A 16452-nucleotide genomic window follows, 5' to 3' on the forward strand; every position below is an offset into this window, starting at 1 on the left:
GTATTATTTAAAACCTTGAATAATTATCATTTAAATGGCTTCATAATTCTAATTTGTAGATACGCCATAATTAAAATATTGGACATTTAGGTTATTTTCAAATTTTCCCTATTATAAATAAAATAGTGACCATCTTTCATTTAGTCACTCAACAAATATTCTTTGAGTGTTTTATATATGTCTACCCAAGTGGCAGTTTTCTTAGTGGAAAGGGGAGCTCCTAACCTCTCAAAGTGGGCCAGGGAGCTGAAAGCATAAGAGCACTCCTAAACCTGGTCTGAGTTTGGCACTTAATGGGTTGGTAATTTCATTCCTTTCTCTCTCGAACAGTCATTCTTAAAACTTCTTTTTAACTTTTGCCTACTTCGATGTAGTAGAAGAACCTTCAAGGCCCGCCTCCTTTCCATTCTCACTTTCTAGAGGAAAAAGAACCAAGTGTTATAAAAAGATTGGAGAGGAACAAAATAATTGTCAAAATTCATAATAGGAATAAAATCATAATTTTACATAAACATTGTCATTAAAAAGAGAATAAACCACAATCCAAAAACTGTAAACAACTAAGTACAAATACAGATGATACAAAGGGATCTTTCAGGAAATTATAGGTAGTAGGGGTGTTGCAGAATTCCCAATAGTTTGTGATAGGCAGACGTCTTAAAACAATATTGGCCAGGTGTAGCGGCTCAGCACTTTGGAAGAACAAGGCAGTAGGATCACTTGAGCCCAGGAGTTCAAGACCAGCCTGGGCTGTATAGGGACACCCAGTCTCAACAAAATCTATAAAATTAGGTAGGTTTGGTGGTGTGCACCTATCTATCTTCTAGCTAATTGGGAGACTAAGATGGGAGTATCACTCAAACCTGTGAGATCAGGCTATAGTGAACTCATCACGCCACTGCACTCCAGCCTGGGTGGCAGAGCAAGACCCTGTCTCTAAATAAATAAATAAAGCAATATGCAGTTAGAAATCTCAGGAGACACTTGTAGTAGGCTAATTTTGGTTTATAAATTTTGTTACTCTTTTATTTATTAACCACTGTTGTTTGACCAGGCCTTGTGAGTGCTTTACCCATATTTCATACAATCTTTGTAACAGCTCTGTGAGGGTAGTACTGTAATTATCTAGATTTTCCAAATGGAGGAATTGAGGCCCAGAGAGGCAAAGCAGCCTTTCCAGATTCACACAGCCAGCAAGTAGCAGACTGCACAGCTCCAGAGCCCACGTCCTTGACCAGCAGACCATACTGCCTCTGTCAAATAGCCAATGTAGTAGAACACTAGTAAGTAGCCATTAGTTGTACGTTAAATGATTTTTTATGGACCGACAGTTTATTTGCTCAAAAAATGAAGGAAGAACTTCCATTTTGAATCAAATTCTTTGTCTATCAGGAGGTCCACAGGCTAGTGCTGTGCTGAGGCTGTTATTAAGGAAAGCATACAGTTAGGGTAAATTAAGGGAAGAGGCCTTTTATTTCTCTTTGGGATAATATGTTAATTTCACATATTCTAGATATTCTGTATTTGTTGTGATTTAACAAAAAAGAATATTCGTTCCTTTCCACCTCCTTAGAGAAAACTGCTGTGAGAGCAAGGCACCCTGACTCTGGAGAGGGAAGAAAGAACTTTGGCTTAGAAACACAATAAATGGAAATATAATGGGTCATATTTTGTGCTAAATCCACCCCATTTTCTAATTTCTTTTTCTTGCTAGGGGCAACACCCTCCACTAAAGAGTCAAGCCAGCTGGACACATTCTCATTTGGTGGGGGAAGCAAACCTTATGAAGCCATTCCTGAAAGCTCACCTTCCTCAGGAATCACATCAGCATCAAACACCATCCCAGGAGAACCTGCCCCATCTAGTAGTAGATCTGTGGCACCTTCTGGAATTGCTCTTTCCACCACCTCTAGTAAACTGGAAACCCCACCGTCCAAGTTGGGAGAGCTTCTGTTTCCAAGTTCTTTGGCTGGAGAGACTCTGGGAAGTTTTTCAGGACTGCGGGTTGGTCAAGCAGATGATTCTACAAAGCCAACCAATAAGGCTTCATCCACAAGCCTAACTAGTACCCAGCCAAACAAGACGTCAGGCATGCCTTCAGGGTTTAATTTTACTGGCCCCTCAGTGTTAGGGAAGCTCTCAGAGCCCCCTGTGACCTCCTCTGCAACCACCACCACAGTAGCACCACCAGCAGCTACCAGCACGAGCACTTCCTCAACTGGCATTTTTGGCAGTCTGCCAGTCACCAGTGCAGGATCCTCTGGGGTAATCAGTTTTGGTGGGACATCTCTAAGTGGTGGCAAGACTAGTTTTTCATTTGGAAGCCAGCAGACCAATAGCACAGTGCCCCCATCTGCCCCACTGTCAACTACAGCTGCCACTCCCCTTCCAACATCATTTCCCACATTGTCATTCAGTAGCCTCCTGAGTTCAGCAACTACTCCCTCCCTGCCTATGTCCTCTGGCAGAAGCACAGAAGAGGCCACTTTATCAGCTTTGCCTGAGAAGCCAAGTGACAGTGAGGTGTCAGCATCAACAGCCTCACTTCTAGAGGAGCAGCAGTCAGCCCAGCTTCCCCAGGCTCCTCTGCAAACTTCCGACTCTATTAAAAAAGAACCTGTTCTTGCCCAGCCTGCAGTCAGCAACTCTGGCACTGCAGCATCTAGTACCGGTCTTGTAGCCCCTGCAGAGGCTACTCCAGCCACCACTGGGGGCCCTGATGTCAGGACGGAGTCAGTACCACCTGCCTCCACCTTTTCCGTGCCTGGGCAGACTACTGTCACAGCAGCTGCTATCTCAAGTGCAGGCCCTGTGGCTGTAGAAACATCAAGTGCCCCCATAGCCTCCAGCACCACACCCATTGTTGCTCCGGGTCCAGCTGCAGAGGCAGCGGCGTTTGGTACTGTCACTTCTGGCTCATCAGTCTTTGCTCAGCCCCCTGCTGCCAGTTCTAGCTCAGCTTTCAGCCAGCTCACCAACAACACAGCCACTGCCCCCTCTGCCACGCCCGTGTTTGGTCAGGTGGCAGCCAGCACTGCACCCAGCCTGTTTGGGCAGCAGACGGGAAGTGTAGTCAGCACAGCGGCTGCCACACCACAGGTCAGCAGCTCAGGGTTTAGCAGTCCAGCTTTTGGCACATCAGCCCCAGGGGTCTTTGGACAGACAACTTTCGGGCAGGCCCCAGCCTTTGGGCAGTCAGCGAGCAGCGCTGCAAGTGGCTTTTCCTTCAGTCAACCTGGGTTCAGTTCTGTGCCTGCCTTTGGTCAGCCTGCTTCCTCTACCCCCACATCCACCAGTGGAAGTGTCTTTGGTGCCTCCTCAAGTACCAGTAGCTCCAGTTCCTTTTCATTTGGACAGTCATCTACCAATACAGGAGGGGGGCTGTTTGGCCAAAGCAACCCTCCTGCTTTTGGGCAGAGTCCTGGCTTTGGACAAGGAGGCTCTGTATTTGGTGGTACCTCAGCTGCCACCACAACAGCAGCATCCTCTGGGTTCAGCTTTTGTCAAGCTTCAGGTAAGAATTTGTGGAAGATTTTTACTTTGTTTCCCTCTCTGCTATTCGAAACATTAGCAACAGACCCATATTACTTTTGTAATTAAAAGAAAGGGGAGACTCAGAACCCAAAAATAATTTGTAGGTTAAGGAAGGCAGCGTGGAGCACATGCGGTGTCAGGAACTTGTTTGCCTAATTGACTGGATCTGTTACAGTTTAACGCAGCTCCAGTCTTGCTTCTTAACAAGTTGTCGCCTGCTAGCTACCAGAATGACAGTTTCGTGGGGAAAAAACAAGCATCTTTAGTTTAAGGTCCTGGCAAGTAATTTAATGACTGATAGATAGGAATTTTCAAATTTGGAAGGCACTTTAGAGGTCATTATGCCCAAAACCATCAAGTGTCAAGGAGACTGCGCTCATGTCAGGTAGCGCTAGTAGAACCAGCGGGAGAGTCCAAGGGACATCATAGTCCACCTCTCTGCCAGGGTTTTCTGTCCCCTCTAACACCATCTTTCTTACTGTAATGGCAGATACTAACATTTAATTTGGGGTTTTTTCCTTTTTTCAATGTTGTGACTTTTTGTAAAAACTACAGTTTACTGTTTTTGGCAGTGAATTTCTTCACTATTGCATTTTCCATTTTAGCAGCTGCTTTTACTTCCAAAAGTTATCAATAGGCAAGGCAATTTTAAAATCTGTCCTGAGATTTGCTTTCTGATAGTTACCTTATGAAAGGCAATTCTTCAGCAATAGACTCTGGGAGAAAAGTAAGGATCAATGATTTCATGGTGGGCAAGATTACTAGTAACTGCTAATTCATTATTCAGTGAAACTTGAAAATGGTTCATAATTTATTAGAAAGGAAATGTTTTCCTTTCTTCCTTCAACAAATGGTTGTTATATTTATTACTAAATTCAGCTATAAAGACACAGTGTCGAAAAGACAGACACGACTTTGAGACCCACCCAATGCCCTGTGAAGAGGCCATGGACCACTGAATGATGGGAAATGTGCCAATTTGGTCCAGAGAATGGGGAACAAGAAGGCCCTGAGAGTCTCTTAAAAGAGAGGAGGACATTTAACACAGTCCCTATCTCTACTGCGCCATTTGTTCTGCAGTCAGAACTTGAGAAGACCTCATGCACAGGCATGGTCATGCTATTTCAACAGATTCAGAACCCATGAAGGAATCTTCTTCTTTCATTTAGTAACTGTGTGGAAAGGTATCTGAGCTGTCTACTTCAGCCCTGGTTGAGGAATTGAGTCTTGTCCAAGCTCACCTACCCAATCAGTGACAGAGATGAGAACTGAAGCCGGGTGTGATGGCTTACGCCTCTAATCCCAGCACTTTGGGAGGCCTAGGTGGGCCAATCACTTGAGGTCAGGAGTTTGAGACCAGCCTGGCCAACATGGTAAAACCCCATCTCAAAATTCAAAAATTAGCCAGGTGTGGTGGCAGCACCTGTAATCCCAGCTACTTGGGAGGCTGACGCAGGAGAATCGCTTGAACCTGGGAGGCAGAAGTTGCAGTGAGCTGAGATCACGATACTGCACTCCAGCCTGGGTGATAGAGTGGGACTCTGTCTCAAAAGAAAAAAGAAAAAGAAATGAGAATAGAACTCCTGCCTTCTCACTCCTTGTCTGGAGCTCATTTGTTCAACTCAGCACTTCAACCATGTTATGCCATCTGGAAGAAAGATAAACTACCCTGAAAGAATGTGTTGTTTGAGATTCAAAAGAAACCAAGGAGTAGAAATATTTGTAGTATTAAGTCAGCCCTTAGAATTTCTGATCACTGAAAGTAAGCTATTCTTAGCCCCCATCCACTTCGGGGTTTGGTAGGAGAGATGGATTCAGTCCTCAGAACTTTAGAACTTAAACTATTTTAAAATGTTAGCAATGGAAAGGGGTCTTTAAAGTATTTTCTCAGAATCTTCTCCACTTCCTAGATGGGGAAACATTTTATTCATAAGTTGATTTATTGTGAGCTATCTTAGCACACCTGAATGCCATTTAAAAAGAAACAAACTTTAATGTAAAAGACTTATCCAAATCGAATTTTTGTTTTCTTTGTATTTTATAGGTTTTGGATCTAGTAATACGGGTTCTGTGTTTGGTCAAGCAGCCAGTACTGGTGGAACAGTCTTCGGCCAGGTAAATATGCATTTGTCTTCATTCATGTCAACATTTATCAAACCCATCCAGTTTTCTGCACTGTAATATAATCAGTTTATGTTGTATGTCGACATTCATCAGATAGCCATGTGTGGTTCTTAAGCTGTACTCCCTTCAGCTGCCTTAAAGATGCAGCAGTCTCAGCCTCTGATTAGAGAGGATCACTAGAATTTTGATCCTCCTTCCATAGTCCCCTGGGAAAGTACTTTGAAAGCACATTGCCTGGTTTCTTTTTTCTTTAGATACAGGGTCTCACTCCATTGCCCCAGGCTGGAGTACAGTAGCGCAATCACAGCTCGCTGCAGCCTTAAACTCCTGGGCTCAAGCAATTCTTCTACCTCAGCCTCCCCAGTAGCTAGGATTATAGGCACACGCCATAACACCCAGCTCATTTCTTATTTTTCTAGAGACAGGGTCTAGCTGTGTTGGCCAGGCTGGTCTCAAACTCCTGACCTCAAGCAATCCTCCAGTACTGGGATTACAGGCATGAGCTACCACGCCTGGCCACATTGCCTGATTTCTATCAGTCCCCCTGCCTATTAGGCCAAAGGTTGACAAACTATAGTTTGTGGGCTAAATACACGCTTTAGCTTTTTTGAGCCTTGTTGTTGTCATTTTTTAACTTCTTAATCTATGAATGGGGTGTGTGTGTGTGTGTGTGTGTGTGTGTGTGTGTGTGTGTCACATGCAACCTCTGCCTTCCATGCTCAGGTCATCCTCCCACCTCAGTCACCCAAGTGGGTGGGACTATAGGCTTATGCCACCACACCCAGCTTTTTTTTTTTTTAATAGAGACAGGTTTTTGCCATGTTGCCAGGCTGGTTTTTAACTCCTGAGCTCAGGGTGATCTGCCCACCTTGGCCTTCCAAAGTTCTGGGATTACAGGTATGAGCCACGGTGCCAGGCCAATTTTATATTTTTAAGTAGTTGTTTAAAAAGAAAAAGGAGGAAGATTTGGCAACATATGTGTCTCCTCTGCTAAGCTTTATGTAGCCTGGGGACTCCTTTTGGTGAACCAAACTGTTTCATTTTATGTAGCTAACAGTTATCTATGTTGCCAGGCATAATTTTAAGTGCTTTATACAAATTAACTCATGTAAGCATCACAGCACCTCCATAAGATAGGTGCTATTATTATAGCCATTTAAAAGATGAGGACACTGAGGGCCCAGAGAGGTTAACTTGACTGGTACATCAGACACTAGCTGCATTTAGATCCTAGTAACCTCCTAAGGAGCCCTTATGAAGAAGGATACGCTGATTTATCAGAAAGGATTGTGATTTTCACTTTCTGAAGGTAGAATTTGTATTAGTCCAGCAGTTAATAAGGTGGTAGGCATAATATATGTTTCTTATACATCTTCAGTATGAAATTTTCTTTATCATCTCTGTTTTCCTTTGAAGATGGGCTCTGCCCTGTCAATGATCTTTCTTAAAAGAGAAGTGAAACTTATGATTTTCAGTTTCTGGTAGTAGAAGATTAGATCATTCAAACCAAGTTCTCTACTGAAGACTGCTAAGAAATGCTAGATAAAACATAAAAACCCTATTTTTAAAAGCACCAATAAACCAACAAGGTATTTTACCAAGACAAGAGGAAAATGGGAACCTAGAGAAATAAGGTGGACCCAGAAGCCTGTTGCCCTGACAGCATTTACTAATCTAAGAAAATCTTAATTTTCTATTTAATAACTCAAAGGTAAAGGGACAGAAATCACCAACTAAGTTATGCACAAAGCGGGGAGTTCTAAAAGAGAACCTTCCACAATCAGCTGGGACTCCACATTGACAGATCTCAGCTGGTGAGTAGACTGACACGGTTCCAGGGTGATGCTGCCTCCAGATGTCTGGCAGGGGCAGCGCAGGCCCACTCTGAAGGAAAAGAACTATACCTAGGCTACAAATTACTCTTACAAATAATTTTTAAGGATATGGATTTCTGTACCTAAATTAGACACAGAAAGAAACCAGTATCTATGAGCAAGAGCCAGAATGAGCATCAGAAATCACCTTTGAACAGACAACCTGGACGATAAATCAGCTGGGGCTTACAGAGTTTAGAAGAAATCAAAGATAAACTTGAAAATGCTAGTAAGGAATAGGAAATCATAAGACCTGTTATAGCAGATTTGAAGAACAACCAAATAGAATTTCTAGAAAAATGTAATGATTAAACTCAGTTTTAAACTCAGTGGCTTTATTTGGAGCAGATTAGACCTGCTGAAAGGAGCAGTGACACACTAGAACAGAATGTGGTAGTCGACATTTCCAGCTTTCAGGGCTATCGATAGCCTCTGTCATAAGCACTCAACGCTGCCATTGTAGTGCAAAAGCAGCCGTAGACAATATTTCAAGAAATGGGCATGATTGGTTCAGTAAAGCTTTGTTTATAAAAACCGGGAATGAGCTGGATTTGGCCCCTGAGCTATAGTTTGCTGACCCTTGAACTAGAACGTAGGTGAAGTTGAGTTACCTGGAATGCATCACAGAGAGCAAAAATGTAAGATATAAGAGAGAAAAAATCCTGTGGGAGAAAGTCCAACATACATTTAATCAGAGTCCTGGAAGGAGAAGAGAGAGAATGTGTGGCAGCATTAGAGAAAGAAACTGCCAAAACTAACCAATAATAGTTAGAAGCCCAAGAAGTACCAAGTGAGAACGCATAAAAGGAAACTGATTCTGAGACCTGTCCTAGTGAGACTGCAAAACGCCAAAGGTGAAGTATTAAAGGCAACGAGAGATAAAAGAGAGATTATCTTTTAGGGAGCCATAGGCAGACTGACAGCAGACTTCTCAGCAATGACCATGAAAGCCAGAAGACTGGCCACCTAGCATTTCTAAATCCAGCAAAAAATATCTTTAAAGAGTGAAGAGAAATCAAGACTTTTTTCAGATAAGCAAATACTGAGAGACTTTATGTCTAGCAGACCTGAAAGAAATTCTAAGAGATACTGTTTGGAAAGAAGGAAAATTTGACCTTGCTGAAATTACGGCTTTCTTAATTTTAGGGTGAAACAAGCTATTAAATAGGAAAATTGTCGCCTATCTAACCAACAGAATAATTGTATTCAGAATATGTAAAGAATTCCTGTAATTCAGAAAGAAAGAAAGACAACTATACCCAAATTAAATTCTAAGGCTGATAGTACCAAGTATTGGTGAGTAAGAACAGCAACTATGGACTCAAATATTGCTACTGAGAGTGTAAATTTATATTAACCACTTTGGAAAACAATTTGGCAGTATCAAAACTAATATACAGAATCCCTCTTGGCCCAGCAAATCTACCCTGAATATGTAACCAACAGAAATGAGTGCCTTTGTTCACCAAAAGATATGGTTAAGAATGTTCACAGCAGAATTTTCTTAATAGCTAAACACAGGAAAGAGCCCAAATGCTTATAAGCTGAAGACTGGATGAATAAATTGTGGTATATTTATACAGCCGAATACTACAGAGAAATAAAATGTACTGCTCCTATAACTGGCCTAGATTTGTTCTTTTTTTGTTTTTTGTTTTTGAGACGGAGTCTCAACTCTGTTGCCCAGGCTAGAGTGTAGTAGCATGGTCTTGGCTCACCATAACCTCGACTGTTAGATTCAAGCGATTCTCCCATCTCAGTTTCCTGAGTAGCTGGGATAACATGTGCATGCCTAGCTAATTTTTGTATTTTTAGTAGAGATGGGGTTTTGTCATGTTGGCCAGGCTGGTCTCAACCTCAGGAGATCCTCCCACCTCAGCCTCCCAAAGTGCAGGGATTACAGGCGTGAGCCACCATTCCCAGCCCTAGATTTGTTCTTTGAAGAAACTCATGTACATATGTGTCAGGATCCAAGCGTATTCATAGCAACATTGTTATAATAACTTAAAACTAGAAACAGCCCACATATTTATCAACATTCATATGGGTAGGTGAATTCATAATTTATGTTATTCCACAGTAGACTTTTGAGATAGGGTTTCACTCCTGTCACCAAGGCTGGAGTGCAGTGATGTGATCTCTGCTCACTGCAGCCTTCGCCTCCAAGGCTCAAGTGATTCTCCTGCCTTAGCTACCCAAGTAGCTGGGACTACAGGTGCACACCACTGTTCCTGGCTAATTTTTTATGGTTTTTTTGTAGAGACGGGGTTTCACATGTTGCCCAGGTTGGTCTCATACCAACTCCTGGGCTCAAGCAGTCTGCCTGCCTCGGCCTCCCAAAGTGCTGGGATTGCAGACATGAGCCACCATGCCCAGCCCTCTTTCTTTCTTTCTTTTTTTCTTTTGAGACAGGATCTCACTCTGTCACCCAGGCTGGAGTGCACTGGTACAGTCACAGGTAACTTCAGCTTTGATCTCCCGGGCTCAAGCAATCCTCCCACCTCAGCCTCCAGAATAACTAGATCCATAGGTATACCACCACGCCCAGCTAATTTTTAAAAATTTTTTAATAGAGGTGGGGTCTTGCCATGTTGCCTAGGCTGCTCTGGAACTCCTTGCCCAAGTGATCCTCCCACCTGGACCTCCCAAAGTGCTGATGAGATTACAGGCATGAGTCACCATACCTGACCCCATAGTAGAATATTATCCAGCTATGAAAATGAGCAAATTTCGGCTGCATGTATAGCTGACAAGCACAATGTTGAGCCAAAGAAATCTAAAACATCACTGTGATAAACTCCATATTGTTATTCCCCTTCCACTCCATATTCTTCCTCCAAAGAAATTATGTTTATAATTGGAGGGGCCAAAGATTAAAATCAAGGTTTTTTTCTTTGATGGCAGGAGCCTTATCTTTTTTATTAATTGCTATATCTCCAGTGCTTAGGACTGTGTCTAGCACATGATAGATAGTGTGGAAATGAATGAATTTTCAGGTAACAGAAGTATCCTCAGAAAACTCCAAAGATGCTAGGTAGATTCTGGCTAGGATGTTAAAGGATATAGAAAACCTTCACTGCCATAATAACACCAAGACAAATCCAGATAATGTAGACATCACACTTACTCTGGGAGTACTGGAATTATTTACTGCTGTATAACAGATTACCTCAAAACCTAGTAGCCTGCAACAGCTACTTACTACAGCCTTGGATTCTGTAGGTCATAACTTCAGATGAACTTAGTAGGGGTAGCTTGTCTTCACAGAATCTGTGGTCTCAGCTGGAAGAAGGGAAGACTGGAGGTGAGTCATCTGAGGCTCGCTCTGATGTCAGTGGTTGGCTTGACTGTTGGCTCAGACCCTAACTGGAGCTGTTAGCTGAACACCTACATTTGGCTATGTAGCCTGGGCTTCCTCACAGCATGGTAGCTAGGTTCCAAGGAGGAACATTCCAAGAAAGAGGAAGAGCCACATTGAAGCTGTATAAACTTTTATGACCTATCCTCAGAAGTCATAGAACATCCCTTAGGCTGCATCCTCTTCATCAAGGCACTCACAGAGTCCCATCCAGGTTCAAGAGGAGAGAGAGAGACCACCTCTTGCTCTAGAAGATCATATGGGATGAGAAGTATTGCTGTGATCATCTTTGGAAAATATCTGTCACAATGGGACTATTGAAGAGTGGTAGAAAGCCTTGTTGAACTGATTTCCAGAGAGTGGAGCCCATCATAGGTGTGAGCACTGTGGCACAGCAGCTGCTAGGGACAGATGCCAAGTCTGGGTTTGAGCAGGTAGTAGAGAGTCCTTGCCAAAGACTGAGAAAATGTACTGGCTGGAGAAGTTGTTGGCATTGATGGGGGAAAGCAAAATAAATGAACAGTAATTAAATGAAAAGGTAATCAAGTAGCATTAAACTAATGAGGGAGATGAAAATCAAAACCACAATTAGGTAGGACACCACTTCATACCCACAAGGATGGCTATCATTTAAAAAGTAAAAAATAAAAATAACCAGTGTGAGCAGGATACGGAGAAATTAGAACCCTCATACATTGCTGGTGGGAATGCAAAATTGTGCAGCCATTATAGTTTGGTGGTTTCTCAAAAAGTTAAATATAGTACTTCTACCATGTGACCCAGCAATTCTTCTCTTGGGTAGAATACCCAAAGGAATTGAAAAAAGACTTGAACACATACTTGTACGTCAATGTTCGTTGCAGCATTATTCACAGTAGCCGAAAGGTAGAAACAACCCATGTGTCAAACAGCAGGTGAATAAACAAAATGTGGTATATACATTCAGTGGAATATTTTTCAGCCATAAAAAGGAATGAAGTTCTCATTTTGCTACATACAGATTAACTTTGAAAACAATATGCTAAGTCTGGGTGCAGTGTCACACACATGCGATCCCAGCACTTTGGGAGGCTGGGGTGGGCAGATTGCTTGAGCTCAGGAGTTTGAGACTAGCCTGGGCCAACATGGCAAAACCCCATGTCTACCAAAAAAAAAAAAAAAAACACAGTTCAGTCGGGCATGGCAGCACATGTCTGTAGTCCCAGCTACTAAGGAGGCAGAGCGGGGAGGATCACTTGAGCCCAGGAGGTTAAGGCTGCTGGAGTGAGCCATGTTCGCACCACTGTACTCCAGCCTGGATGGCAAAGTGAGACCCTGTCTCAGTCAGTCAGTCAAATCTGTTTATTTATTTATTTTTTGAGAGAGTCTTGCTCTGTCTTGCAGGCTGGAGTGTAGTGGCGCAATCTCGGCTCACTGCAACCTCCGCCTCCCAGGTTCAATCAATTCTCCCACCTCAGCTTCCCGAGGAGTAGCTGGGATTACACACCCGCCACCACACCCAACTAATTTTTGTATTTTTAGTAGAGATGGGATTTCACCATGTTGATTAGGCTGGTCTCGAACTCCTAACCTCAGATGATCTGCCTACCTCAGCCTCCCAAAGTGCTGGGATTGCAGGCATGAGCCGCCACCGTGCCCAGCCTCAGCCAATCAGATTTAAAAATCAAAAAGTCAGATTGGGATCTGAAAGACTTGCAAGTGCAACAATAATGTATTTGGCATACGTATCCTCCAGCTCTCCCTTGCCAGCCCTCCCCGACTTTGTTTACAAAGAAAAAGGAACTAAAGACAGCACTAAAAAGCAGAAAGAACTCATGGGGTCTTACATTCTCCGGTTTTCTGGAACTCTTGTTTGAAAGGTTATACTGGAGTCGAGTTGCCTCCTGGCTCCCACCTCAGATATTTATAAGACAAATAACCTAAACCCTAAGCAGAAACAGTGTTGGGCTAACCAGAGTTGAGCTCAGTCTTCTTAAATCTGTGGCTCAGTTCCAAATCAACCCTTAGTGAAATCTGAATTATCTCCTCACTTTAATCTACAGATGAAAGGGAGTTCTCACTGTCTAGGAAAAGCATTAATGTTCTTCAGTCACCACTGTTCTTCCATAATACAAAGTCTAGTATACAAAAAAACAGGAAACATACAGAGCAACCAGAAAAGATAGTGAAACCCACAATTAAATTTTTTTAAGTCAGCAAAAATCAACCTATCGATGATTCAGATATTGGATCTTAGAGACAAAGACTTTAACTGTTGTGTTCAAGGGCTTATAGAAAAGTTATTGAACAGTGGTTTAATAAGGGATCTCAGCAGAGAAATGGAAGCTTAAAAAAATAAATAGAACTCTGTATCTGTATTTGAAGTTTAAATCTAGTATGTGAAATTTTTAAAAATTAGAAAGCCTTAACAGTAGAGTGAATACTAGAAAAGAACAGTGAACTCCAAGACGTATCAATAGAAGTTATCTAAAATGAAGGTCAGAGAGATAGAAAAAACATGGACAGAGCATTTCTGTGATCTGTGCAACAATATCAGCAGTCCGACATGTATAATCAGAGTCCTGGAAGGGTAGGATAAATTTACCAAAGAAGTACACACTTATACAATGACTACTATAAAACATTGTTGAAAGAAATTAAAGACAACCTAAATAAATTAAAACTCATCCCATATTCATGAATCAGAAGACTCAGCATTTTAAGATGGAATACTTAGTAAATTGTAGAACCAGGACTGAAACCAAGGCCTGTTCAAATTAATCATTCATGTAAGAAGTAGTGGTGAGTAGGACAGGCAAAAGTGGCTGTGTTCATGGAGCTTCCATTAGGTGGAGAGAATGAATCTTTAATACATTCAGTATAATTTCAGATAGTGTTAAGTACTGTGAAGAAACAAAGCATGATGTGATAGTAATTGGGAAAGATGGTTTAGGTTGGATGGTCAGGAAATGCCTCTCTGAAAAAGTTTCATAAATGTCTCTTTTTACATTTTGTTTTGTTTTGTTTTTTATTTAGGACCAAATTAGGACACACATTGGGATTGCTTGCTATTGTCTCTGTAGTCTCTTTATCTATAGGTTCCCCTTTCATGTCCCTCCCTTTGGAATCCTGGTAATTCAGTTGTGAACAAAGCTGATCATTTGTCCTGTGGGGTTTCTCATGATCTGGTTGCTGACTGCATCCTGTGGTGCGGCTTCAAAGTGAACTCGATCCTCGGCCCTCTGTTACTTCCTTTGCAGTGATGGTCAGGTCTAGAGGCTTGAGGAGAGTCAAGTTTGATTTTTTTTTTTTTTTTTTTTTGCAATATTGTAAGTGTGGATCTTAAACACTTACTCAGTGATATTAAGGCATTGTTAAAAATTTTCTGATACAATGGTCTTGTAGTGATGGTGTATGTTTTACGGATTTACATAGGAAAATCAGTGGATGAAATGCTATGTCTGAGACTTGCTCCACTGTAATAAAGGATGAGAAGTACTTGGGGGTAAAGACAAAATCTGATAGAACATGAGTTGATTGATCATTGTTGAATCTGGCTGATGGGTGTATGGAGGGTTCATTACACTCTTCTGTCTGCTTTTTGTATATTTTTAGATTTTCCATAATTATAAGTTTTAAAACCTATTGTTATTTACCTCAGTTAAAATGAATTCTTTCACACCCATTTATGAGGATGCAATAACTATCAATTCATGTTGACTACAGTGAAGTATGTTAGCGATTGACTTCATTTTTATGGGAAGCCATTAATTTTCAAATCATATTTTAAAAACTAAGCTGAAGCATTTGAGGTTTCTGAGCTTTGTCAGGCAAAATGCTCATATACTGGCAATTTTCTGTTTCAGCCTGATGTGTGGATGTCAGCTAAGCAGTCTGATACCTTCCACAGAAAATCATGCATTCACTGCTAAAGTTTTCTTTTTTTTTTTTTTTTTTGAACATTCACTGTTAAAGTTTTCTATCTTTCCATGGCAGTTTACTAGTTATCAGAACCAATGCTGTTAGGACTAGATTGGATAGCTAGTTTTTAACAGCTGTGACTCATCATTAAATGATTGTAGCAAATTGTTACTGTTTTGTTGTTGTTAAGAAATTTAAAGGGGATAGCTGGGCGCAGTGCCTCATGCCTGCCCCAGCACTTTGGGAGGATCACAAGGTCAGGAGTTCGAGACCAGCCTGGCCAATATGGTGAAACCCTGTCTCTACTACGAATACAAAAAACAGTTGGGCGTTAATGGTGGGCCCCTATAATCCCAGCTACCAGGGAGGCTGAGGCAGGAGAATTGCTTGAAAACGGAAGGTGGAGGTTGTAGTGAGCCAAGATTGTACCACTGCACTCCAGCCATGTCCAAAGAGCGAAACTCCATCTCAAAAAAAAAAAAAGAGAGATAAAAGAAATTTAAAGGGGAAAAAAAGAAACTAAGATGTACATTAAGTTAAGGTGCCCCAAGACAAAAATTAGCTTGTTGTATTCAAAGCACAGAAGGTATGTGTGACTGTCCTGCCTGAGGGGTAAGGTGATAAAAGATGATGTCGGAGAGGTAGACAGGGGACAGATCATGTAGAGCCTTCTAGAATTGGTAGACAGGAGCGAAATGATGTAACTGCCATTCCAAGTAGTGCTTCAGATGCTACGTGAACATAGACTACAGTGGGAGCAAAAGACCAGCTAAGTTGTTGCATAGTCAGGGCAAAAGGTTGGGGTTAAGTGGCTCAGACCAGAGTAGAAAGCAAGGGAGACCTGGGAGGTGGCAGGTATTTCAGAAGTGGCCCACTGGAGGTTTGACTAGTAGAGATTAAATGATTACTTAGAAAATACTTAGAAATGTGCCTAGCACATACAGAGTGCTTGATTTTTAGTTCATTGTTGTTAAAATACTGAACAGCAACCACTTTTTGAGCATATAAGTCTTTTTCAGGTTCCATTCTAAAATGTGTTAATTTCTTGGCTCATGTAATTCACTCACCACTGTGTTGAGGTGGATAGTTACCCCATTTTACAGGAGAGAATCGATAACATTTCTCTGCTCTTGCAAGTTTCTGTGCACAGTGGCCCCTTTCTAAAGCCCATCTTATTCTGCATTCTCAGCCACAGAGAGATGACACTTAACTAATGTGAATAGCCCCTCAAATGTAGCCCAGTTGTTCTTTAAGAACCAGCTTCCAAAGAAGTTAAGTGTCTGGGGCCTGACACAGCCTCAAGTCAGCATTTGCCCCTGCACTAGCAACATCCTCTGAACATGAGATTTGCGAACTTGGACAGAATTCAGCTTTGGTCATCATTTCAACAATGGAGCTAATTTAAGCTTACTTCTGCAGCACTGGGAAAGTCATTATGAAGTAAAAGTGCACAAATTGAGAGAAAGGCAGTGTAAATCACTTATCATTCATTGCTGATGAGTTCAGCCAAACACTAGGGGAATCAGAATAAGTGGTGTTCGTAATAGCTTATAAATGTTTTCAGACTTTTTATTTTGTGGGTCTCTTGTGAGGCTGGTTTTCCTGACACTGGCATTGTGTCAAACAAACACTGCAGGCAGCCTGGCAGATAAACACAAAAAG

At 41.9% G+C, this 16452-nt stretch overlaps 1 protein-coding gene across 15 annotated transcripts in view; it reads left to right on the forward strand.

The window, feature by feature from the left end:
* NUP214 (nucleoporin 214) overlaps positions 1 to 16452 on the forward strand; it is a 104738-nt gene that overhangs the window by 71053 nt on the left and 17233 nt on the right. For all 15 annotated transcript variants that reach the window (XM_035260640.3, XM_035260647.3, XM_009004323.5 and 12 more), the window contains exons 29-30: positions 1715 to 3514; positions 5579 to 5649. In XM_035260640.3, coding sequence (XP_035116531.1) covers positions 1715 to 3514; positions 5579 to 5649 — 1871 coding nt within the window. The remainder of the gene's footprint in view (positions 1 to 1714; positions 3515 to 5578; positions 5650 to 16452) is intronic.

The sequence above is a fragment of the Callithrix jacchus genome, chromosome 1 (genome assembly GCF_049354715.1).
Source record: "Callithrix jacchus isolate 240 chromosome 1, calJac240_pri, whole genome shotgun sequence".
NCBI lineage: Eukaryota > Metazoa > Chordata > Mammalia > Primates > Cebidae > Callithrix > Callithrix jacchus.